The sequence below is a fragment of the Lissotriton vulgaris genome, chromosome 3_1 (genome assembly GCF_964263255.1).
Source record: "Lissotriton vulgaris chromosome 3_1, aLisVul1.2, whole genome shotgun sequence".
In the NCBI taxonomy this organism is placed as follows: Eukaryota; Metazoa; Chordata; class Amphibia; order Caudata; family Salamandridae; genus Lissotriton; species Lissotriton vulgaris.
This window is the reverse complement of record NC_141689.1, coordinates 901379098-901404056: the sequence shown is the minus strand read 5'-3', so window position 1 is coordinate 901404056 and position 24959 is coordinate 901379098. Positions and strand designations below refer to the sequence as shown.

At 43.3% G+C, this 24959-nt stretch overlaps 2 protein-coding genes across 4 annotated transcripts in view; one reads left to right on the top strand and one right to left on the bottom strand.

Moving 5' to 3' along the window:
• DOCK8 (dedicator of cytokinesis 8) overlaps positions 1-24959 on the top strand; it is a 719019-nt gene that overhangs the window by 352799 nt on the left and 341261 nt on the right. The gene's annotated exons all lie outside the window — the stretch shown is intronic.
• LOC147727181 (angiopoietin-related protein 3-like) lies at positions 19058-23801 on the bottom strand. Its single transcript, XM_086961228.1, has 3 exons — positions 23118-23801; positions 22499-22609; positions 19058-20434 (listed from the first exon to the last, which is right to left on the bottom strand). The coding sequence occupies exons 1-3, from the start codon at positions 23568-23570 to the stop codon at positions 20390-20392; spliced, it is 609 nt and encodes a 202-aa protein (XP_086817354.1). The 5' UTR covers positions 23571-23801; the 3' UTR covers positions 19058-20389.

The window sequence follows — 24959 nt, the reverse complement described above, 5'->3', positions numbered from 1 at the left end:
TTAATGTATGATTTATTAACTTACCTAAAATTCATAATTTCTCTGTGTTTATATTTGAAATATTATTGTTGAACTTGTCTGACTGGGGGGGGGGGAAGAGAGGGGTTTGTAAATTTGGGAAAAAACCTAATAAAGATATTTTAAAAAAAAAAGGACAGGGAGGACCTGGAAAATGGCAAAGAGGATGAAATTGCAGTCTGTACCCCGTAAAATGGTGAGTTTTCACCCCTTTTCCTCCCATTCCACCAACTCGAAGTTGGAGGAATTCCCGCCGGAATTCCCTTTGAAAAAGGCCACATCTAAATCTGGAGGGTGGGAATCCTGGTTAGAGTGCCACTTCCGCTTGCTGTAGCCCATCCCGCCATTGGGGTGGGGAGTGAACTCCTGAAGGAGCAGGCGGGATTGGGGCAGTCTTTTCTCCCATTGATAGTCAACATCGAAATAGAGCGGGCGAACCGCCAGGTTGGCGGGTGGGAAGAACGCCAAAAAAGTCCACCCTGTCGCGGTCCACCCAGCATCTAAATCAGACCCTAAATCCCCTGCCCTGAAGTAAATAAAAATAAATAATACAGTGCCCCTCTAGGTCCCATAGTGGGGACTCAAGAGAGACCCAAAAAGAAAAATCTGCAATTTTTCCCACGATCCCATTAGACCTAAAAAAAAAAGGAATGGTGGGCAGGGCCTCATTCTTCTCTTATAGCCCCCAGGGAGCCCACCTCTAGGGCTGCATTGTTTACTTAAGAGGAGGGAGCACACACTACCCCTTCTCAAGCCATTAAAGGGCCCAGGGATCCCACTCCTGGGGTTGAAATGACAAAAAAGCGAGACAATTGAAGACCCCAAGGAGCTCATCCCCAGGGCCGAATAATAAAATTAAAGGGCTGGCCTCTTCCATAAGCCTCTCAAGGTCCCAAGGACACCATCCCCCAGGGCTGCTAAACTTTTTAAAAGGTAGAGAGGCCGCAGCGCCCCCATCCTTTAGGCTTCTATGGCCCTGGAGACCCCATCTGCTGGGGCAGGCTCACTTACTATGTTCTGGGGAGCCCACTCTGGGACATAGCAGTTTCCCTGCCAGCATCGGCATGCGCAGGTAAGTTGTGTTTGCTCCCACCTGGTGGAAGCATGTTTTAATCTCCTCCCCCAAACAGTAGACAACACAAAGTATGCTCCAAGTGGGTGGGAGCTTTAAAAATGCTCCCACCGGCTGGGAGCAGACTTTTGAGCTGTTTCCCTGACTGCACTGAAGCGAGCAGGGAAACAGATCAACAGATTGCTCCCACCCGGAGGGAGCATCAAAAATAGCTGATCCCTGCAGGCTGGAGCAATGCCAGCTCTCGTACCGGGCGGGGCAGCCTCGGCCTCTAGAGAGTGTATGGTGGGTGCCCTGGGTGGGCACCAGGGCACCCACCTTTAATTAATGTGGGCCCGAGGATATGGGGTCCCCGGGCTGAAAGCAGCTTGGAGGGGTGGGCCACACGGCCTCCCTTCCCCTTTAGGATAAGTAGTGGCCCTGGCGATGGGGTCCCCTGGACCTATTAAAGCCTGGGGCAGGGAGACCAGGCGGCCCTCTCCACTTCAATAAAAAAAAGGCCCCGGGGGGTAGGGGCCTGGCCTCGGTGATATCCTAATTGATGTCATAGGACATGTCATGAGTGATGTAAATGTGAGGTCATGAGTAGTGCATGGCGGGGTGCAAGTTATAGTTACCTTTACTAACTCTAACCAGTAAATTTCTTTTTTTTGTTCAAAACGTTAATGTTGTCACCAGTAGTAGCTCCTCAGCTAAGTCTGCTACTGGTGCAGCAGTGAAATAAAGGAAAAATAAAATGATAACTCAACCTTATTATCGTTTTATTTTGTCCTTCTACAGCAGCTTTACAGAGTGAGTGGGCATGCTCTGACGATAGGAGCAGGGGAGTTGTTAGCACACTTTGTAAGTGCTCATGAATGTTTGGCCGGCCAAACTTTCGCGTGCACTTTGCATGTTCCCCACTCAGGATGTATTACAGCCTCGGTGGAGTACATGCCCAGGCTCCCATTACCTGGCTGAGTGCTGAATCGCGGCGCTCAGACCAATCACAGCGCTGCATAAAGCTTTATGCTTGGCTTAGGGGAGTCTGGATGAGCTTCCTGTTACGGCGGTGTGGAGGGAAGAGGAGGAGAGAAGGAGGAGAGACCCAGCAGTAGGGTACGTTTTTTCCATTATTTTAGATACCCTTACCCTCCGCCATCCCTGATGGCATATTCAACTAACTATAACATTACTTTAAACTTTGTTTTTTACAGTGAATACATACACATACAACAATCGGCAGACCAGGGCGTACAGACTGTTAGCATGCTCAAATAATAAAGAATTGTGATTGACTGATGGATTCTCCCGCCGCACATATTGAGTTTGCAGACCTGAATCGGGTGTATGAACCGGCAGCTCTGAATATATACTGCAGGTGGCATTGCAGGGCACGGAACTTGGGCCCTTTTCTCAAAAAACAGTAAAGGAGCCGTGCGATGGGAGCAGGGGCACTTCCTGCCCTCTTGGGTGAAGTGAGAGGGCACCCAATGGACCCTCCCACCCAAATCAAAATGTAAAACAATTTTAGATTTTGCTGTGGGAGTTAAAAAACCAAGGACCAGGTTTGCAAAATAGAAATAAAGCAAGGGCCTTCTCTGATGCGCACAGCAGAAGGCTAACTGCAGTGGGAAAGACAGCTGGTCTTCGAGTAGTTGGACACAGGACCTACCAGCGGGGCAGGCAAGGGATTCAATGCCACTTGTAATATGGTGGACTGCTCCCCATCACATTTGTGACGGAATAACTCATCCGCCGAACTCTGAATCAGGTCCTAAGTGTAGCTAAGTCTAAACTGATAGATTTGCCGCCTGCGAAAAAACTTTTGGCTTTCAGTTAATCATGTGGCGAAAATTAATCATAAATGTTACTATTTTTCCAAGCCTGTGAATTATTGTGAAAGCATAAAAACATCATTAAATCCTTCTTTTGTGGTTGAGTTGGCAGACGGTGACCACGGAACTGATTTTTGTGGACCCAAATGTATTTATTTATTTAAATTCAACATTGGTTTTAATAAATTAATTGCATATCACATAAACATCACACAGGATTAAAGATCTCTGTTTGTATTTAATTTTATTACAATAATCAGACTTTGGCCCTTTGGCCAAGATCAAACGAGAGAAAGGCAGACCAAGGAGTAAGGAGGAGGAGGATAAAGACAGGGAGCAGTGACAGTGGGGAAAAACAGATGAAAGATATCTTGCAAGACTGAGATAAAGAGACAGGAAGTGTAGAGTGGCAGAAAAATGGGATATGAGGGGGAATCAAGATTAGGCAGCATAGGTATTCAGAAAGCCGGGCATTCAGCAGCACCAGTGGTGGGCTCCTAAGCCAAAACTTTAAGCCCTTGCACTGGTTTTCTCTCCCCTTTAAGACAAGTGTTTATGGGTTTTCCTAATTATTGATGGGTTAACGCAGGATCCCAGAAATAATATTTTTCTTGGAGAGTGTTTTTTAATTTAATATCTTAACTTATATCATACAAAGCCGGAACCCAGTAAAAATTACTTAAGTGCAGGCACTTTCATGAAGCGAGATAGGGTACGATCCCACCAGCAAGTTGCAGCCTAGGACACAATATTACAGCTGGGGACTATATTACCTATTTGTCGGGAGTGCGGAATAATAAGTCTTTTGTCTTGGACTTTATACTCCTTGGACATGGAAAAGGGCTTTCTAAGGCATAATGTTAGTCAAGCATTCTTCGGAAATGCTTCAGTTCTGTTTAAATGAATTATAGAATTGATGCAAACCTCAAGGCATCTCAGTAAATGGCATATAGAATCGGACAGTTGAACTGCTGCGCCCGGTAAGAAGTTGTCAGAGCTAAGATAATTTTAATCAACGTCATGTTTTTACAAGCACCTGCTTCCTCAGATGGACGAGCTTTACCGAAGTCAACATAAAAGTGATGGTCGAATCTAACTTATGAACTGTTATTATGATAACGGGGCATAAAATTAGAGAAGTCATCATGTAGGGCAAAGTTCACGTCCTCCTCTGTGAAGCTTAATTTCTTCCTTGTGTGTTTTGTGTGTTATGAAACGCTGCGTAGATAAGTGTCTGGAATGGTAACAGAAAGGCACACTGTGTGCAAACCGCGGGAACAGTACACACAGAGGCGGTGCGCTCACCCAGTTTACAGAGTTCACTTTCTCCACTTCAACTTTGCCCTACTTGGCAGATGTACAGGTTCAGAGCCGATGCTAAGGTAGCGCCGAGGGGGGACACGCTGGACCGTTTCACAAATGCGCCTTAACGTACGTGTGTGCGTAGTCTGAATTTACCTGCGCTAAGGTGAGTCACAAACAGGGGCGTGGCTATCAATCATTCAGCAGCAACAGTCCCTCGGAGGCCCAGGGCTGTCAGAGCCAAAATCAAATGTTGGGTCTCATTTTTCTCGAATGCATTAGAACCCATGACACCTTTGCTACATCGCTGATCCAAGCACCTTCGGTTTGCATGTGCATGAATTACTCATGTGACAGTATACTCAGGGGCATATTTCATTCACCTTTTATATTGAAACATTTATATAGAGCTATAGATACCTCTAATGAGGCCGCAGTCCAGGCGACTTTCCATGGTGTATGGTTGCACAGGTTGGTATTGAGGTTTGGCCTGTTTGGGTGTTGGGTGAGTCGGTGATGTAAGTAACCCAGTCATACTGCGGCAGACCAATAGCACTCACGACCTGTTTTTTTTTTTTTTTGCATTTTTATGTAGCGCGCACTCGACCCGAAGGTATTGGAGACTTTACATGAGCACAAGTTACGTAACACAACAACATATTCATTTTGGGGCACGGGAATATTAGGGGCCTTATGTATCAACATCCCGTTTAGCGATTTCTAAATAGCGATTTTTAAGGAATCGCTATTTAGAAATCGCAAAATGGTATGTATGTATAAATTCGCTACTTTTTAGCGATTCCTTAAAATTCCTTAATTGCGATTAGCAAATTGCTAATCGCAATTAAGGAATCATTTCCTATTCATTTCTATGGGCCAGGAGGCCTATAGGAATGAAGGGGAAATTTGCGATTCGCAATTTGCAAATCGCAAATTGAGAATATTTTCAAGGGTGCTGGGGTGTCCAAAGGACACCCTGTTGCACCCCTGAAATCTGCATGGGTGCACATGTGGCGCACATACATGCCCTAAGGGCATGTATGTACGTCACATGGCACTTTGAAAAATGAAAAAATATGCATTTTGAAAGGAATTCGCAACTTACCACCAACTAGAAGTTGGTGGTAATTTGCGATTCCTTAAGGCCAATTTGCTGTTTTTTTTGGCTTCTACATTGCATTTAAGGAATCGCAAAATTTGCGATTTCTTAAATGCAATCACAAGATAAGGAATCGCAAATTTTGCGATTCCTTATTTTTCAAGCAGATTCCCTTGATGCATACCATTAGTCCAAATTGCATTCGCAAACGCCGAAATTCTGTGAATTTCGGCATTTGCAAAGTCAATTTGTCTTGATACAGATGGCCCTAGGTGATTTGCCAAGAATCACAGGATGTTGAGTCGACGCCGAGACTCGAACATGGTTCTCCGGCTCCAAAGTCGGCAGCTCTGGTCGTTACGCCACATCTTTGCTAATCGAGTTTTTATATTTCTACATGCCACGTCTCATACGCATGCATAAGGCTCATTATTTTTTCCTGCATTAAAAAAAAAATCAGAGACTGATTCAAAAAGCCCTCGCATTTAGATTCCCCTTACAGACACAGTTTGATTTATGAGTGCAAATTATTCACATATTTGCATGAGGAGACGGATAGGAGAGAGGTGCCTAGACTCTTTCCACCTTCGAGCTGCCGAACATTTTATTTACCCTAAGTAAGACGGTGTACTGTACACTCTTCACAGCCAACCTCGCAACCTGACTACATCAACGACCTCGATGCTGAGGGCTCCTTTTCTCGGAATGCAGCACCAAGTTTCCAGAGTGCCCTGGACGTGGCCCCATGGGCCGCGTGAGCAGCTGCCAGGGCCCCGCACCTGCTCGCAGCCATGGGGCCTCACACCTTTAAAGGCATCAGAAGTTCTAGGCCCAGGGGGCCCCCTGAGAGTTTATATGTTTTCATTTTTTATGTCAATCTCTGTGGGCCTAATGGCTGCATCTGCATGTTGATGACAGCAATAAGACAGGTCATTTGAGTGCCGTAGCCTATGAAGTGGCCCTGCCCCTGTATGAATAAAAGACAGAATATCCCGCTGCGGCACAGCAAAGGATAGAGTGGCGATGGCGGCGCATCACAATGGAAACTGCTCACTGAGGACAAGTGGAAAGGAGCAGAGAGGCGAATAAAAGGGCAAGACCAATGGAATACAGTGGGGGGCAGCAGATAGGTGTGCAGCATTGAGACAAGAGGTGCACGCAGAGGAGCAGAATCTGCAAGCAAAAGTGGATGGAGTAGGGGTTAAAGTCTGCTGGGTCACTCAAGTCTTAGGCCAGGTTGTAAATTAAAATAGACATACCCATGTCCTTAAGTTTGCCTGCTAAAAAATTGATCCAGTGTCTGCACAATGAATGAATGAAAGCCCTTTGAAAAGCTGGAATAGTCAACTAACTTTCTGTTTCCCACTGCTAAATTTGGGTGTTAAATTGGTACTAATGGGGTGCAACCAGTGCCCAAACAGTGTTACCAAGTTTAAAAATGGCAAAAAAATGATGTAATACTATTTCAAAATATGCCGGATTATGCTGCATAATTTGCCTTTTCTTGTCACATAATTTACTCACCCTGCCACAGAATGTAACTCTCTCCTGCCAGATAATTCCTGTGGTCCTGCAGTTAGGGTAATCCATGGCAGTCATTTTGTTCCTGTTTATATTTCCCTTGCTTTACTGAATCTTGCATTCCCTAAGAGGGCTAGCTATTTCCAGCATGTGTGTTTGTGTATTTTATTTCACAGCATATTACTCCTGGATGATGCACCCTTTGTACTGAGTCGCCTCCAGGTGTTTATAACAGGCTACAGTTGAACACTCTGGAGTTGAGGCTGCAGGCAGTACAAACTTCACACTGTGCCTGTCTGTGGATCAAAAAGGTGTTTAGATTACATCACCATTTAAAGTATGGCCTCTCTGCAGAGCACAAGAGCAATGGTCCTGCGTTGCAGTTATGATTCTATGCAAGTGTGTGTAGGAGGAGCTACTTATTGGTCAAAACAACAAGGTAAAAGTGAAATTATTTATTGTAGTTACTCATGTAGCTTAATCTGCTAACAACCATTGACAAATCAAAGTCGCGGCCGGCATAAGTTGGTCGCGGCTGCGTTTTGTCAATGGTTGTTAGCTGTTAACTGTGGGGGCGGAGGGTAATTTGAATTTAAAGAAAAAAAAACATTCCTTAGCCGCCCCGATCCGATCCCGCGTCATATCTGCTTAGGGTCCTCGCATGTTTATATTCTGCCTGGGCCCCAAATATCCTAGGGCCTTCCCTGCGTGGTCCTTATGGAATCATATAATATAAAAACGGCAGGGGTGGGGGGCCAAACTCGTCCTCAAAGCCCTGGCAGACTCTGAAAGAATCATTTTTGAAGAGTTCCCGCAGGAAACATAAACAAGCCCTCTCAACTCTCCTGCTGTCTGCCCCTATCTCCCTGGGGGGTGTATAGCGGCTAATGATCAAAGTGGGAGTTCACAAGTGTAGGAGAGTTTATGATGAGTCTGTTGAACCACTCCCCCAGAGACTGTGGGTGTCTGCGTTGTCTGCTCTAGGGGTGTACCCAGGCGACTCTCTCTATTGTGCCGCCCAGTCTACTGTGTGGCCCCAGGTCAGATAATATAGCTCATTGTCCTGGGTCAGAACCAGCCTCCTGCTCCAGGTCCTGGTCAAAGCCTCCTGCAGCTAAGAATAAGGGGACGTGTCGGCGGCTCCGTGCGAAACTGATTAGGAACCTGGTAAAGAAGTCCCCAGGACGAAGTGAAGACCTGCTCTTGAATCAAACACAGGGACCACAGATATCAGCCTAAAGGCCCAAATCAAGCAAATAACCTACTTGATACCTTGCGCAAATTGAAAGACGTAAGAAACGCCTCAGACACGAGGAAGATCATTCTCCTGTTTTTAAAAATTATTGACACTGATAGGAGGAGGAACGGAAACTGAATAAATCTCATAAGTGTGGAACCCCATAGTGAGAAGATTGACGTCATAGCAATCCAAAAAGAAGATCAGTTGTTTTAACTTATAAGTCTGTCCTGAAGAAGGTGCTTAAAGACCTTTACGCACCGAAACGCGTCGACAAGGGACTTTCTTCAACCCATGTATTTTGATGTTAGAATGCCACAATTTTAATGTATGAATTTTAAATGTGTTTCTCTGAGCATTAAACTAGAATAGGAATTGTTTTATGTATTAGCTTAGGTTTGTTTTCGAGTATATGCTTGAAAAAATGTTTTGTTATTAGTTTTATGAAAATGATTTTAACTGTATGAGAATAAAATGTTGAGAGACATAAGTAACTTCAGTGTTGTGCAGTAATAATTACCTAAAGTCACGGTTTGAACACTAGTAACGTAAGATTAGTGTGTAGACCAGTTGGTCACAAAGTGAAAGTTAATGACACAGAAAGGAATTTCTTTTGATACTGTCTGACACCCAGTCCTTTCTGGTTCTCTGGGATACTCTCTTCGTTTGAAAGCCTCTCAACACTCAGCCAGAACCCACCAGCCAACAGCTCTGACGCCAACAACGCAACCCACAACCTCACTAAGTGGCTCACCAACTGCGCCGACAACCTCGCACCTCTCAAAAAAAAACCTAGCGGGACCAGCAACAGGAAAACCCCATGGTTTACTGACGCCCTCAAAGTTTCCAAGAAATCCTGCCGAACCCTCGAAAAAACCTGCCGCCAAGAACGAACCACAGAAAACATGACAGCCCTCAAGAGCGCCACCCGTGAGCCCCACCAGCTGATCCGCGCCACCAAAAGGACATCATTCAAAGAACGAATAGACAACAACACCCACAACAGCTAGGAACTCTTCAACATCATCAAAGAGCTCTCCAACCCCAGCGCCAGCTCCAACGACATCACACCATCGCAAGAACTCTGCAACTCCCTCGCCACGTTCTTCCACCGAAAGATCGCGGACCTACACGACAGCTTCGGACCCCAGGTCCCACCTTCTACCAACAAACCAACAGCCCCCTCCACCACCATCAGCTCCTAGACCCCCATCAACTCGGAAGAGACCACAAGCATCATGAACACCATCCACTCCAGATCCCCCTCGGACCCCTGCCCCCACCACATCTTCAACAAAGCAGACACCATCATCGCACCCCATCTCCGGAACATCATTAACAGCTCATTCGCATCTGCCATCTTTCCCGAGAGCTGGAAACACGCAGAAATCAGAGCCCTCCTGAAAAAAACCCACAGCAGACCCCAATAACCTGAAGAACTTCCGCCCCATCTCTCTCCTTCCCTTCCCAGCCAAGGTCATCGAGAAGACCGTCAACAAGCAGCTGACCACTTTCCTCGAGGCAAACAAATCGCTCGACCCATCCCAGTCTGGATTCCGAGCCAACCACAGCACGGAAACCGCCCTCATAGCAGCCACTGATGACATCAGGACCTTGATGGACAACGGAGAAACAGCCGCCCTCATCCTCCTGGACCTCTCGGCAGCCTTCGACACCGTGTGCCATCACTCCCTTAACACACGCCTCCGCTCCACTGGAATCCTAGGAAAGGCCCTGGACTGGGTCATCTCGTTCCTCTTCGACAGAACCCAGAGAGTCCGCTTCCCTCCCTTCCGCTCAGAAGCCACTGAGATCATCTGCGGAGTACCCCAAGGATCCTCACTCAGCCCTACCCTCTTCAATATCTACATGAGCCCCCTCGCCACCATTGCACGCAAACACAACATCCTACGCCGACGACACCCAGCTCATACTCTCCCTCACCAAAGACCCTGCCACCGCCAGAACCAACCTACAGGAAGGAATGAAATACATCGCAGAATGGATGAGGCTCAGCCGCCTTAATCTGAACTCAGACAAAAGGGAGGTCCTCATCCTCGGACAGTCCCCCTCCGCCAGGGACGACTCCTGGTGGCCCACTGCGCTGGGCACCGCACCGACCCCCACGGACCATGCACGCAACTTGGGGTTCATCCTGGACTCCCACCTCACGATGACCAAGCAAGTCAACACCGTCTCGTCATCATGCTTCAACACCCTTCGAATGCTACGTAAGATCATCCGGTGGATCCCCACCAAAACCAGAAAGACGATTACCCATGTCCTCGTCACTAGCCGACTGGACTACGGAAACACCCTTTACGCAGGAACCACCGCCAAGCTTCAGAAACGACTACAACGCATACAGAATGCCTCCGCACGCCTCATCCTCAAATTCCTCGCCCCAGCCACATATCCGCCCACCTGAAAAACCTGCACTGGCTCCCCATCAACAAGAGGATCACCTTCAGGCTCCTCACCCACGCACACAAAGCTCTTCACAACATGGGCACGAATACCTCAACAGCCGCATCTCGTTCTACACGCCCTCCCGACAACTCCGCTTGGCCAGCCTCACCACCGTCCCACGGATCTGCAGAACCACCGCCGGAGGAAGATCCTTTTCCTACCTGGCGGCCAAGGCATGGAACTCCCTCCGCGCACACCTAAGAACTACCCAGGACCATCTCGCATTCAGGAAACATCTCAAGACCTGGCTCTTCGAGCAGCAGTAGCACCCTCCCCCCCCTTTCAGCACCTTGAGACCCTCACGGGTGAGTCGCGCGCTCTATAAATGGACTGATTAATTGATTGATTGATTGCAACCGTGCAGACGGCAGTCCAGAAAGGAACTCTCCCCAAGTGGCTGCGGAAAAGGAATAATTACTGAACTGGAGTCATGTTATTCTGCAAATGGTACATTCAAGTAGGATATACATACTGTAAATGAGTGTATACTGTCCAATTGTCTTGTGTAACTTGGCTTCAGAGAATGTTGGAAAATAAATAAACAGATTTAAAAAAACAAAACAAAACTCATATTTGTTGTTCCCTAATGTAAGTGTTACTATTTTGAAGTAATATTTGTTATTAAATGTTTTCCATTTAGCTCCAATGGTTTGGGAATTTAATTGGTTTCTTTCTTGGCTGTGATGTTGTTTTTATTTTGCTTAGATAATTAACACTCTTTTCTCGTGGAAACAAACAGCTGATGTGTGTCATTCCTGATAGGGGTAAAGCCAAGGTATGGCAATTAAACTCGTTTTTGCCTAGCAACACAGTAGACCCTGCTGGTGCACGGGTATATAATAGTGTACATGACATTCTCACAATTAGTATTCTACTTTGTGTTTTTATGCTGGCATTCTTTTCATATTTTTGTCAATGTACAGGTTAGCATTTTCAATCATAAAAGTAATCCTATAGCAGTCATAAGCCCCAAGATTCTGTGAATGGCACAGAGGCCCAGAATTGTCTCTTTAAAGGTTTTATTGGAAAAGGTTGAAGATTCTTGCTTAGATCCAGTTCAAAATGGTGAGGAATTTGTGTGCTATAAGTGCAAGTTAACTTATGTTCTTAGATTGTTTACAGTTATTAGTGGCACCAAAATGTTTTTACTGGTGTATAAGGCCATTTTTTGGGGGGGCGGGGGTGGTTAGGATACACTCCCTCTTTTAACTTTATCTGAAGGGTCCGAGTGCTTTCTCATAGATACTTTTTACTAGAATGATTTAACATAGAAGAAAAACTGACCATATATTTTCCCATAAAATTACTCATTGGAAATGTGTGCAATAAAGTGAGGCATATTTATATATTGTCTTGGCGTAGATGACCATATTGTATGTAGTGAGTTAGCAGATGTAGAATTTGTAAATCAAGTATTTTATGGAATCGTTTCATAATAAATTCTACTTTTCAAATGAATACCACTATGGTTTAGCCGGTTTTTATATTCTCAAGATTCTGATTCAATGGCTAGGGTGCCCATTCAGACTAAAAAAATAACTTTTCAATATGAAAACAATGGTAGACACTCACAGGTGGCTTTGTCTATACATCTGGTGCAACTTCTGTAGAGCTTTACTGGGTCATACTCTTCAGTTCAAGCACTTTCATAACTCCTTCACAACTGCATTTTCGGTTCAGTGGCAATAACCTATTGTGATGTAAGAAGAGGTATCCGTTCCCTAATGAGAGTGCCACCTACTACCACTTTGTAGTACTAGAGTGATTGAATGAACAAAACCATTCTCTGTCCAACCAGACACAGCGAGGCATGCCAGCATATTCAGAACTAAAAACAATAGGAAGTGGCTGATAGTTATTATGGGAGGATAAGTAAGAGATCTGCGAGAAGCTCACTTTCTCACGCTCTCCCTGAAAAGAAAATATTGCAACAGAAAAAGTTAACAAAATATAAATACATTTATCTGAGTGGTAGTTTGCTTAATGAGAGAGCAGACTAAAGATTTCCACGATTTTACATCTTGTTAGCAAGGTCAATAAAGAATGCATTATCAATTAAATTATACATCTACTTAGTATATTTCAATTGTGACCTCTTAAACAATGGAGTAGTAAAAGGTGTATTTTTTTATTAAAAATTCTGGCTATGGGAGTGAATCACTTTTTTTGCATTGGAATTCAGGAAGCTTCAAATAAACTTAGACATTTGCGATTCTATTGCTTTAATTACATTATCTTCCACTATTAGGGGAATAGCACGGAATATGTATAACAGCCTAGGGAGAATATTCATTTTTTTTAAATTCCCTCTACCAATGATTGAAAGGTGAAGACTGTTAACCCTCTTTAGATCTTTCTTTATAGCCTTCATTAGGGCTTCATAATTCAATTTATTAATATTTTCTACCCTGGGGGATATACATATTCCAAGGTATAAGGCATTATCCACCTTCTTTGGATCGTCAAACTGAATATTATCGGTGCAGATAACCATTGTTTTGTCTCAATTGAGTGAATAGCCAGAGAACTGACCAAAGGCCTGGGTAATGCATTCTATTTTTGTAATTGCCTCGGTGGGGTTGGGTGTTACTACCGCCACGTCATCGGCGTATGCAAGTATCTTAGTTTCATGGGAACCAACAGTGATAGGTTTTATTGCATCACTTGATATTAGTTTCAGGATCAGGGGATTTATTTACATGGTGAACAGTATCGGAGAGCATGGACATCCCTGCCTCATACCTCTTAATATATTGAACGAATTAGATTCCAGGCCCATCACTTGTACTTTAGCCTTTGGCTCCTGATACATTACCTGGATTGATTTAGAAAAGCTGGGCCCAAAATTGTTTTGATCGAACACCGCCCATAAATATTTCCAAGAAACTCAATCAAAAGCCTTCTCGGCATCAAGGAGAATCATTGACATCTCCCCCGTCTCACTCATAATATCAAATAGCAAGATAACCCTACGGGTGTGATCTGTGGTACCCTTACCAGGATTAAATCCGTGCTGTCAAGGGGAAACCAAATGTTCAATGACCCTCCTGAGCCGATTGGCCAAGATCTTTGCATATAACTTTGAATCCGAGTTTATTAAAGAAATTGGGCGGTACGAGGATGGAAGTTCTGGGGGCTTTCCCTTTTTAGGGAAAATAACTATATTTGTTTCCTTCCATGATTCAGGTGAAGTGCCACTTCCTTGAATCCCTAAGAAAAGATCTAACAAATAAGGTGTTATATGCTCTCCAATAATTTTATACAGCTCTAATGAGAGTTTTTCTGGGCCTGCGGCTTTCCCTGGGGCCAGATCTGACAGGGCCAATTGTAATTCAATAAGCGTAATATCTTTTTCCAGATCTTATCTGGTGGTATCATCAATGGTCCTGTTCGATCCAGCCTCGGTTAGCCACGACCTCAGGGCAACTTTGATTTCATCCTGATCATTCATACCTTCATTTTGATATACATTTTGATAGTATTGTCTAAAGACTGTCAATATGTCTTCAGGTGTTGTATACTCCTGACCCTCCACTTCAATAGTAGCGATCGTATTAAGAGACTGTTTCTGGAGAGTGCGTAGGGCTAGCTGCTTCCCTACTCTCTCTGTCTTCATAGATTTTATTTCGGTTTGACTGGAAGGTCTCAGCCGCTTTCTGGGTAAGCCTACTGTTAAGCTCAGTTTTAAGAATAAGCATTTTTCGTAAAATGGTTCCCCCATATTCCCCCCGCATTATTAAAAACGATCCCCTAATAGTGGAAGATAACGTCATTAAAGCAATAGAATCGCAAATGTCTAAGTTTATTTGGAATTACGGGAAAGTCAGGAGGGCTTTGAACTACCTTTCTCTGCCGCAGCACAGAGGTGGGTTGGCGATTCCGACCATAATGTTTTACTTGTGCGCCACTCTCCTCCAGCAAATGTCACCCTTATTTAACGTAAATTCATCAAGTGCAAACATTGAGGACAATGTGATGCCATCGATTTATGAACTAGCATTAGGAAACAAAGCAAAAGGCCTTCTGTTAAGACAAGTAGAACCGTCTTACTATAGAAAGGTTAAGTTCAAGATTATAAATAGTGCCTTGAGAATATGGAAGAAAGCCTCCAGACATCTCACTATTCCAAAGTTCAACAAAGACACACCACTATGGCATTCCTCTGTGTTATCTAGACAAGCTAATGACGACATTTTCAAGAGATTGGGACTTTCTTAATGGAGATCCGGATACTAGGTTCGTGAACCTTCAAAATTATTTTTCTATCCCGAATACCGATCTTTTTAAATTTATCAAAGTTAATACCATCCTCAGCTTAAAAATCCCAAATATCTTACTGTCGAACATTCCCTTACTAGAACATATAGGAAAATGATCAACCAGGATAGGTACTTTGTATGATATATTAATGGAAAAACAGAAGGATGATCTAGAACATACAGAGTCTGCATGGGCAAGTAAACTTAACAATTCCAATGTTGACATTGACATGTCACTGTTGCTCATGTCTAGGTTATTTTTATCAACTAACTTAAAGGCTCAACTATATCAAACCATATATAATCTTTATTATACACCTGCCAAGTTATATACCTGGGGAAAAAGAGCCAATGATGAATGCCCTAGATGTGGAACAAGTCTTGCGCACCTGATTCATATGTTTTAAGAATGTGTTAAACTAACATCCTTAAGACAAATGATATCTGAATTTTGGGAGGAAGTATTTGGCCACAAAGTGGCGGAATCACCCACCCTATATCTATTAGGATACGATAACACTCTCATAGTAAGGAAGAGGAAACATGTCTGTTCTTGGGCACAGCAGTTTACAGAATAATTTTAGCAGCTCGCTGGAAGGAGGCTGATCCCCCGAATTTTCAAATATGGTTAACACGCTTTTTGGGGGATCTATAATCAGGAAAAGGCAATATATGCAGCTAGAGGGAAAAAGGCCAGGCTACAAGGTTGCCAAATTTGGCAGCCAATCGCTGCTTGGAATAATGATATAAGAAATGCGTAATGATGTACTGCTTTTTCCTCTTTCTCTAGCCTCTCTATTCTATAGTGATTTTAAAATCTTTTGATGTATGACACTCTATCTGACAGTATGATGTTTTAGCCTTTTAAACCAATACTATGAATTACTTATGCCTATTGCTATTTTTACTGATATATGTGATATATGTGAACATGTTTTATCTTTTGTACAATTTTTGGAGTTGCTTAATAAAAAAATTAAATAAAAGGAATTCAGGAAGCTGTGGATTGGTCGCAGTAGCAGTAATAAAACCACCAGTCTGCATGTTGGCCTACCCCAGTCAATCACCAACTCAGTTTAAACTTCTTTCTTTGTTTGGTGAAACGTTTCCGGTTTACAAAGTGCTGCAGACTATACAAGTGAAAGACACATTCCCTCTTTTGACAAGCTTTGAGATTCTGTATGGGTCTTCAACCTATATCTAGAGCTTGGATCCAACCATCAACTGAGTTCTTTTTTGTGACATCTCAAAAAAGGTTTAAAGCATATTATAAATTCTTAAGACGTGAATGAAATAGAGTATCCACCTACTAATTGTTATGCTTGGTAATTCTTACATCAGGGATATTTTAGAAATCTGAAGGCTGGCATTTTCTATTGTGAAAAGGGAAGCACATACTTTTAGAAAGCCTTGTTACTCATTTACGCCCCCCCCCCCCTTCACAGATCATCATCAAACTTTGTCAAAAATATTAGAGCAGCTAAACAGTCATTTTCAGAAACTCTGATGTGAATTTGTTTGGAAAACACATAGGAACCCCGAAAAATATTTCCTCTGCAAACATAATATGTTCTTTGCACCCTTGGTTAGCAAGCTTGTATTGCCAATGCGCTAAGTGATATGATAAATAATATTTATTTTACATAAACTATTCATACCTTACCACATCCTCCAATAATTATTTACCATGGAGGATCTGGGTTACATTTTTTCAACCCCTCTCTTCTAACAAGCAAAGCGTGCCTCTCTTCTGTCTCCCATTACAACATATACTGCAGGATGCCATAAGAGCATCAGTATATGTTCAACTCACAAATGGCTGCTCCTCTGGCCGTGCTCCTAGTTGGTCTAGTATGTATGCCTATGATACACACATGTATCCAAAGTATGGGAACGTGATGGTGGTCGCCAACAAATAGCCCCCTGTCTTGTGTACATTCAAAGCTGGATGCTGTCAGAGTGGCAGTTTGTCATACCTTCAAAAATGGACATGTCATTCTTGGCCCACATGGATCCATCTACTCTGCGAAGTGGCTGGGCGCCTACTCTAGATTCCCTATGGCTGCCAGCACTCACTGTATGCAACCTCGGGATTAACTCTGAATGTCATGGTTGAGAGTTTCATTTTCTTGCTTGTCGTTCATTGCAGTTATTTATCTTCAGCAGTAATGTTCTGAATTGGTTCACAAATGATCAATATCCTGCTTTGACCACTGCAGCATCATATATGTGAGTCTTCCCAAGGTGACCTTGTCAAATCTTTAAAGGACAAGGAACGTTGTTACCCATTTCATCTGCAATTAAAAGTGCACCAACTAGGTGAGCAAAGCTAGGAAACCTTTGTATTGACTACGCATCAAGTAATGTGCAGACTTCAATGTGTTGCATCTGCATCACAAAAAACACATAGTTTTCCCTAAAAATGTTCCTAGAGTTTCCCTACCAATTAGGTGTTGGACCCTCTATACTTGCTATTCCTCTGTAAATAAAGGTACAATCATTATTTTAAAAGATTACATCCCTTCTCTCTCTGGAACACCACCACCTGATGTTCAACAACACATATACTTCCCACTCGTACTACTCTTCTTACAGACTGTAATGATACCTAACTTCATTGTTATGTGATCACCCTGTGCATATGCTTCTAAATGTTCCCCCTAATGACCCACTGTGTTTTTCGCCTGACACCTGACGGGAGATGTATTGTCTGGGCTGGGCATCTCGATCTATCACTATAGTGTTGGTACTTGTGGACTTCGCTGCCTTAACTGTTGACTTTCTTTAATTAAAGGGGGATACCGGCTTACCAACTGACAATCAATCCTAAAATTGATATCTTTCATCTTTGATCTGCCCAGGTAGGCTGTGCAACAAGTAGTTCTCTCTCTATCTATGAGAGGCACAGGGTACTTGTTAGCCTCCCTATGTGCACAATCCAACCTTTGAAAATTCTCTGTTTGATTAATTATTGCAAATCCCGGAAATAAAATTAAATGTAGAACAAGCTATTTTGGACTACCGCCCAAGTTTTGGTATTAGTGGCCCATCATGTATATCTTGATCTTTTAAACTTAAAGTTGGCCAACAAAGTCAAGTTTAAAATTGCTGTGTTTTTAGATGAAGGCACAGATATGAAATATTGTTTGGAATAACAGAAAGTAACAAGTGTTCATCCCCACTGCTTCATGTTGTACACATGCATGGTGATTTGTAGTTTGCTTTCGAGAGATACTCCGTTTTGAAGAGCATCACAGCAGAGCTGAGTTTTCTCTATTTATATCACAACGTTCCTGTTCCACTGCACATTAATTGAAATTGAAAGGGATTCCTCTACGCTTTTGATCTTAACCATACTCGGGTACTATTTCAAGTTCCCTGTTATCTCTGCAGTGAAATACCAGGGTTGAAATTGTTCATACTGGCCAGTATATCTTCGTGAGATAGCCAGGATTAGAAGTTGTTAAATACAAAATGGGGAATAACATGTGGACCCTGGAAAACCAAGCCCAATACCACATGTTTTTCAAACTTACCTGGGAAGCAACAGGCCCACATATGCAGCCATTTGCCGCCTGCAGAGAGTAGGTAGCAAATGATTGGGCAGCTTTTTCTTTTGTCTGTGGCAGGGTTAAAGGGAGCAGGCGGCAGCAGCAGGGCAGATGTACTTTTCCTTCAGATGGGAGGAACACTTTCTTCCCCCATGCAGAAGTATGTGGGAAGACAGGGGGCTGGGCACAGCAGCAGCTGCCTGCATCCTCCTCAGCTCTGCAGATACCTCCATGCCCAATGTCTCCAGGCTTCGAAATATCAACTCCAGAGATAATTTCAGGCCAGGACACACATTGTTGCCCAGAGCGGTGCCACTTCGGGCATACCGAATCAGAAAACTGTATTGAGCCTTAATGTTGTGTAATTGGTTCTAAATCATTACACCCATTTTAAAGCATATAAAAACCACGAAATTATAGGGCAACAAAAAGAATTTCAATTCAGTTGTCAACTTTAGCCCCAACCCAAATGCTAAACCCAACTCTAACAAATGAGGTGCAAGATTACCTTAACCAAAACACCAACACTAACCTACCCCAGATCCCTGCACCTACACCAAATGCCTAATCCCAATCATTTATCGAAGCAGTACATTTGCTGTGTTTAGTTGAATGTGAATTATAATAGAATTCAATCATCTGATAGGAGCCTTAAAGGGCACGTTTTGTAATGTTTTTGTAAGAATAGATAACAGTGAGCAAAACGTTTTGTTTCCAAGTAGATTTTGAAGTTTTAATAGCAGGAGAACAGAAGAAACAACACATTGATTTCATAAATGTTTACACGTTTTCGGGTTGTAAACACCTTCACAGATGAGACATCTTGATAGAAATACCAACACAGAGTTCTTCAAACAGAGCACGTTTTAGATGGCATTTGTGTATACAAGTGAATTTGCATGTTTATTCAAACCAACCCAGTTTTCCCACATGGGCTGAAGCCGGGCATATGGATTTTAAAGGAATTGGTTTCCAAACAGTGCACCTGCTTTTCACAGGATGTTTTCTCATTGCCTTTCTGCTAGATAAAAAACACAGCATTGTTCAGAAAAGTTATCCTCAGTATAAACATACTAGATTAAAGTTTTTCCTGAAATTTCAATTGCAGCACCTATTTTGTTTCGTACACTGATACAATGCTACATTTCATGAAAGTCTGATTTTTTATCGAATTGAATTGGACCAATTGTGACTTTCACCAAAGAGTTGTTGTTGTATAGACTTCCGCAGCCAATAGATCCCCCTTTAGGCATTCAGGGCTATGCCACCTTGCTTTCTGGCCTGTTTTTAACATACCAAGAATTAGTAATAAGCCACCTGCACAGATCATCAGAGATTCTCCAGGGCTGAAGAAACCCCCAGCTCTGGCCTCAGTGCCCTGGCACACCTCACTGACTCCCCATCTGTGAGCTGGTAATGCGTGACACATAAAGGTAGCCATGGGTGCTGAGGCTTAAGCCCTCTAGTGCCCATGAGTACATAGCAATTAGCCAGTCACCTTGCCCTTCCCCAACTCCTTGCAGAGTTGGGAAACGGTATGGTGAAACAGCAGAGATCAAAACCTTGAATCTGTGACTCAGGGGCGGCTCCTTCGTTGGGGCGGAGGGGCGCTGTCCCACTTAAAACCCCCCAACCCCATGAAAAATAAAATGGTGATTTATTACCATTTTATTTTTCTACCCCGTCCCGAACAAGCAGCAAGGTAAGTAAAAAATGCTTTAAAACTCTGCGTGTGTATGCATGAGGGTGCATGTCCACTAGAGTGTGTATGAGCTACGTATGACATTGGAACGTTCTACTTTTAGGAAAATAGAAACATTTTTAAACATGGCTCTCAAAACAAGCATAACAGGACACTTTTTGTTGTTGTAGGCGGCCTGTTTTAACGCCAGGACACTGTCTTGAGGAGCTGCACGCCTTTATAAATCTCGCTAACGTAACATATGTTTGAGCTTGTCTGTGTGTGTTAGTGAAAAGGAGGCCTTGTGATTCATCGTTAGTAACAGTACAAAACGTGCATTCTGCTCCTCTGATGGTAGAAATGTTACTGTTGTCTTCGTCTTCCCAGTTTTTTTTTCCGGGATGCTACCTACAAAACAAATTAGAGAAATAATGCAGTGTTAGCAGAGATATGCATTATACTCAAAGCTTGGGTTTATGAACATACATTTTGGGGAGGAAAGAAAGAATAAAAAACGTATCCAGTAGTGCTAGCTACCACCATGATAGTTAGCGCCTCTAGATTTACATAAGAAACTAAATGTACACAGAGGACATAAATAAAAAAGTTAAAACTAAAAAAAAACAATGAGACCCTGGTAAAAGTACTTATGCATCTAATGTCAGTTGAGAATACTTTTTTTGAATGTATAAGTGCAAACTTCTTTGAACATGTTGGACCAATTGAAAAAATTCCACTTGCTTACACACTACGCCTCATTCACATAGAAAAGATGAGTCCTAAATGCCAATCGGGCAAGGTGAAAGAGAGCACAGAGCTGCACACTACCTCTGTTGTCAGGCATGGCACAGGTAGTTAATTAGTGAACCCCTGCCTGAATAGAAGATCGCACATGCTTCCCCTCCCCTTGGTCAAGGTAGGAGTAGTAATGCCCCCCCCCCCCCCCCCCCCTGGCATTGGTGAGTGCACAGGCCTGTAACAACCCCTTCCCCAGAGGGCTCTAAATTAACCTCTCTACTATTTCTTTAAATATCTCCCAGTGTTTGTGACCACGAGAAGACATTTTTAGAAATTAAGCCCAGGCATTGGGATTTGTAAAGAATCACATCATTGATTCCAGGGCTCAATTTTTTTTTAGAAAAAATCTGTTATGATCTTTCGGGACTTTAGGAGAGATTTATAGATCTAGCTTATAGTTTTACTAACAAGCCAGACCTTTCGGCTTTGACAAAGTTACAGGGTTGGGACACAGGGGTAGCAAAAGTGCAATGGCATAGCGAGGGGTTGCAGAGTGAGGGGTCACTTAGGTGAACTGTAGTAGGGATGCCAAGGGCCCAAAGGGAGAGTGGGGGTACATGCATGAGCTGCAGAAGCCTAGCGGTACACTGGTATGTTAACCGTGGCTTCACTGTAAAACAATAATATTAATGACATTAAAAAGGTAACATGTTAGCTCAATATCATGTCACAACTCCACTAACCTTGTACCCCAACACACCGACTAATTCATCCATACACCCACCATTTGGAAATGGTGGGTGTATGGTGTCTATACAAAACACTAAACATCATATAGCTATTCACACATGACATATTGCGGCTTACCAACCATTATACATATGCACAGTCACAGTCGATAGATAGATAGATAGATCTCAACAGTTAAAGTGTTATGGTAAAGTCTTAATACCAAAAAACTCTGAAATTCACCAGTTATAATTACCGCCACAAACCATAGGTCGCACACCTACCATAAAGCATAGCACACACATCAAATGTAGTGCTTATGACCTTACAATAATTATAATAGTAAATCACCGGAGTTACACCACATGTTTACATTTCATCACACACAATTGATAATACTGTATCCATAGTTGTATAATTCATTATGTTATTGGTAGGACTATATAGCATGTCACTAGTAAGATAATTTATGTCATTTGTGAAGGTATCTGTTACATCAAGAGTGAGCCCATGAGCAGTGCATTTGGTGTGTGAGAGAAAGAGCAAGAGAGAAAGGCAAGAAAGGGAGCAACAAAGCAGGAAGTGGAAGGTAGCAAAACAGTAACTGGGCGAAAGAAAGAATGAAAAATAATATGAAAATTCAGAAAGAGACAGGGGTTCAAGGTGATGCTATTCACAGCAAAATGCACGGTGTACTACCAACATAGTCAGCACAGTTCAATAATTCGAGAAAAAAAATTTGAAAGTGTGTCCAACCTTCCATCACTATAGGGCTCTCTCGTCTATATTGAGTAGCACTTAGAAGCAAAGCTTTCACGTAGCACTGTAAACCAATGCTTTTACATATCCCAAAATAAAACAATGCTTTTGCGTACCACTATAAACGTATGTTGAAAAAAATAAGCACAACATATGAGGAGGTTTCTTTAGCTATCAATGTATCAGGGCTTATGGCTTAAAAGTGTGGTTGCCAAGTGCAGACTTTGACAGTGAAACAAAACCCACCTCGTTAACGAGATGTTCAAGTCTTTCCTCCTGAGCATTGATCTCTTTGTCCTGGGTCTCCACGTCTGTGAAAAGGTCATCGAGTCTCACGCTTTGAGACGTCAACAAAGCCTGGGCAAAAAGAAAATGCCAAAGTAAGTGGTTAGAAAGTTGTGAAGTATGTGGTAAAGCAGAGGTTACGTTAGAAACATGAATTGTGGTGGGTGCTATAAAACCCCACAAGGAAATTAAACAATAAAACCAATACACTGATGGCAGCCATGTGAATTGAGGTCAGTAGAACCATATAAAAGCCATGGCCAGTAATGCAGCACATTCAGAAACAGAGTAACAGGGTCTCACAGCTAGTAATGATTAGCAATTATTGACCTATCCTAATAGTTTAATTAAAATAATTCATTATATTGTAATATTATTTATATAGCGCTTTCCAGGCGCTCCAGTTTAGCACATCATACCCAGGTTAGGTTGTGAAGCGCTCCAATTCACTAACGGGATAGGAATCTAGCTTACACTGTTGGGATTTTCACTATGTGTTCACAATGGTGTGGCAGTGAAACCGTGAGTGTCAACTCTTAAGAAGCTCAATAAACACGTTGTGTACCGTGTGGCGTCCTACCATTATCTGTTCCCACTCCTCGAGGTCCAGGGTGTTTTCCAGACGCTTCTCCAAGGAGCTCAGCTTGGCTTCTAAGGAGGTCTCGTGCTCCACCATCTGCCTGAGGTAGGCCTGGAAATCCACCGCGAGCCCCTGGAACTCGTCGTCCCTGTGCCCGAGCTCCGCCTCGCGCCACCTCAGGCTGTCCCCGGTCCTCTCGCACGCGCCGACCTGCCGCAGTAGCTCGGCCAGCGAGCGGTTGAACAGCTCCAGCTCCTGGTAGAGTCCGGCCATCTTCTCCTTGGTGTTGGCCGCCTGCTCCTTCAACACGGAGCCGAGCCGCAGGAGGGCTTGCCACAGCATGCCGACTTCCACGCTGTCGACCGTCAGGACGTCCTGTTCATCCTCGTCCAGGCTTAAGGCCAAGCTGCACGTGAGAAAGCAGAGGAGCGCGCGGACAAAAAGCATGCTCATTGTGCCTGCAGACGGTGCGGCGTGTACCGAGAGCAGCGCGCGACTCGACCACTTGCGAGCAGTGATGTTATCCGTGGCGCTGAGGAAAGCATTTATGGCAACCCAAGGCAGGATGCAAGTTATCCCAGATTCCACAGGTTAACCCCTTAGGTTCCCGGGCCAATGTTTTGCCAGACTGTTTCCAGTTTCTTCAGTGCTTCTTAGCTGAGCTGTCCATGGTGGCGTGGGACCTTTCAGATTGTGGCGCACAATGGATTTGCAACAGCGCGGGAGAAAAAGTTTCACGGACGAAACAAAGTATTGAAGGGCAAGGACAATCCCAGCGACATCATGTTCACCACAACCCTGACGAAATACCACAGTATGTTAGCAGAAAAATAAAATGCAACATTGTAGAATGTGCTTGGGTGGGAGAATAAGTATTGTATAGTCAGGTACATACCTCCCTCGGTGGTACCTTTTTCAAAGAAGCTGTGGGAAAAGTATAGATTTGGCCGGGATACTACATAGTTTGCAGAACATGTAAAGTATGTGATTGCAATAGTCAATTATTTCTCTAAATTCATTTTTCATTTGTAGAGGCACTGACATCAGTCACTGAATCAATGGCTAACTCTTTTCTAGGACTTGTTCGCACCGGATGTTCCATTTAGGACATTGGTTTCTGGCAGTGAATTGTAATTTGTATTGGACTGTACTAAGATTTTGTTGGCTTAATTTAGAATTACCCAATATAAAGTGGTTTTGTGTAGTCCACACCCTAATGGCCATATGATTAGAATCTACGAAATATAAAGAGGTGCTTTAGTGGCTCTTGTGATGGAAGCAAATGTGGGTAAATGTATTAGAAACAAGGTTTAGAGGTAGCACAGCAATGCAAGTGTAGAAATAATATTTAAATTATTGAGTCATTAAGGTTGTTTGACCTGTCAACCATGGCATGATTTCCCTGACACTTTGCCCCCTGACCTCCTGTTGTGCTGACTTCCTTTTTGCTGGCTCTAGGATTCTGGGCACTTTACCACTGCTAACCAGTGCTAAAGTGCATATTCTCTGTACTCACAACATGGTCGAATTGGTTTATCCACAATTGGCATATTTAATTTAAAAGTCTCTAGTAGAGTGCACTACATGTGCCCAGGGACTGAAAATTAAATGCTACTAGTGAGCCTGCAAAAACAACAAGTGATGGACTGAATGTGGATCAATGTCACACACTCCCCCAGTCAATAGATCTGGGCTCAAATCCATCGTTTTTTTGCACTCCACACCACCCTGGGTTAGACAATGGCGATATGCAAATCAGCTCTGACCCTGTTGCCCCATGGGAACAGTCCAGTCCGAACTACAAAAGCCATGTCCTTCCCAGAACGGATTCAAGCATCCGAG

Bases quoted from the DNA above. Each gene is read 5' to 3' on its own strand.
- LOC147727181 (XM_086961228.1), bottom strand. From the start codon at position 23,570: ATGAGCATGCTTTTTGTCCGCGCGCTCCTCTGCTTTCTCACGTGCAGC. The intron at 22,610-23,117 runs GTAGGACGCCAC...CTTTTTGCCCAG, and splicing joins AGGAGTGGGAACAGATAATG to GCTTTGTTGACGTCTCAAAG. The intron at 20,435-22,498 runs GTGGGTTTTGTT...TTTGTTTTGTAG, and splicing joins TTGAACATCTCGTTAACGAG to GTAGCATCCCGGAAAAAAAA.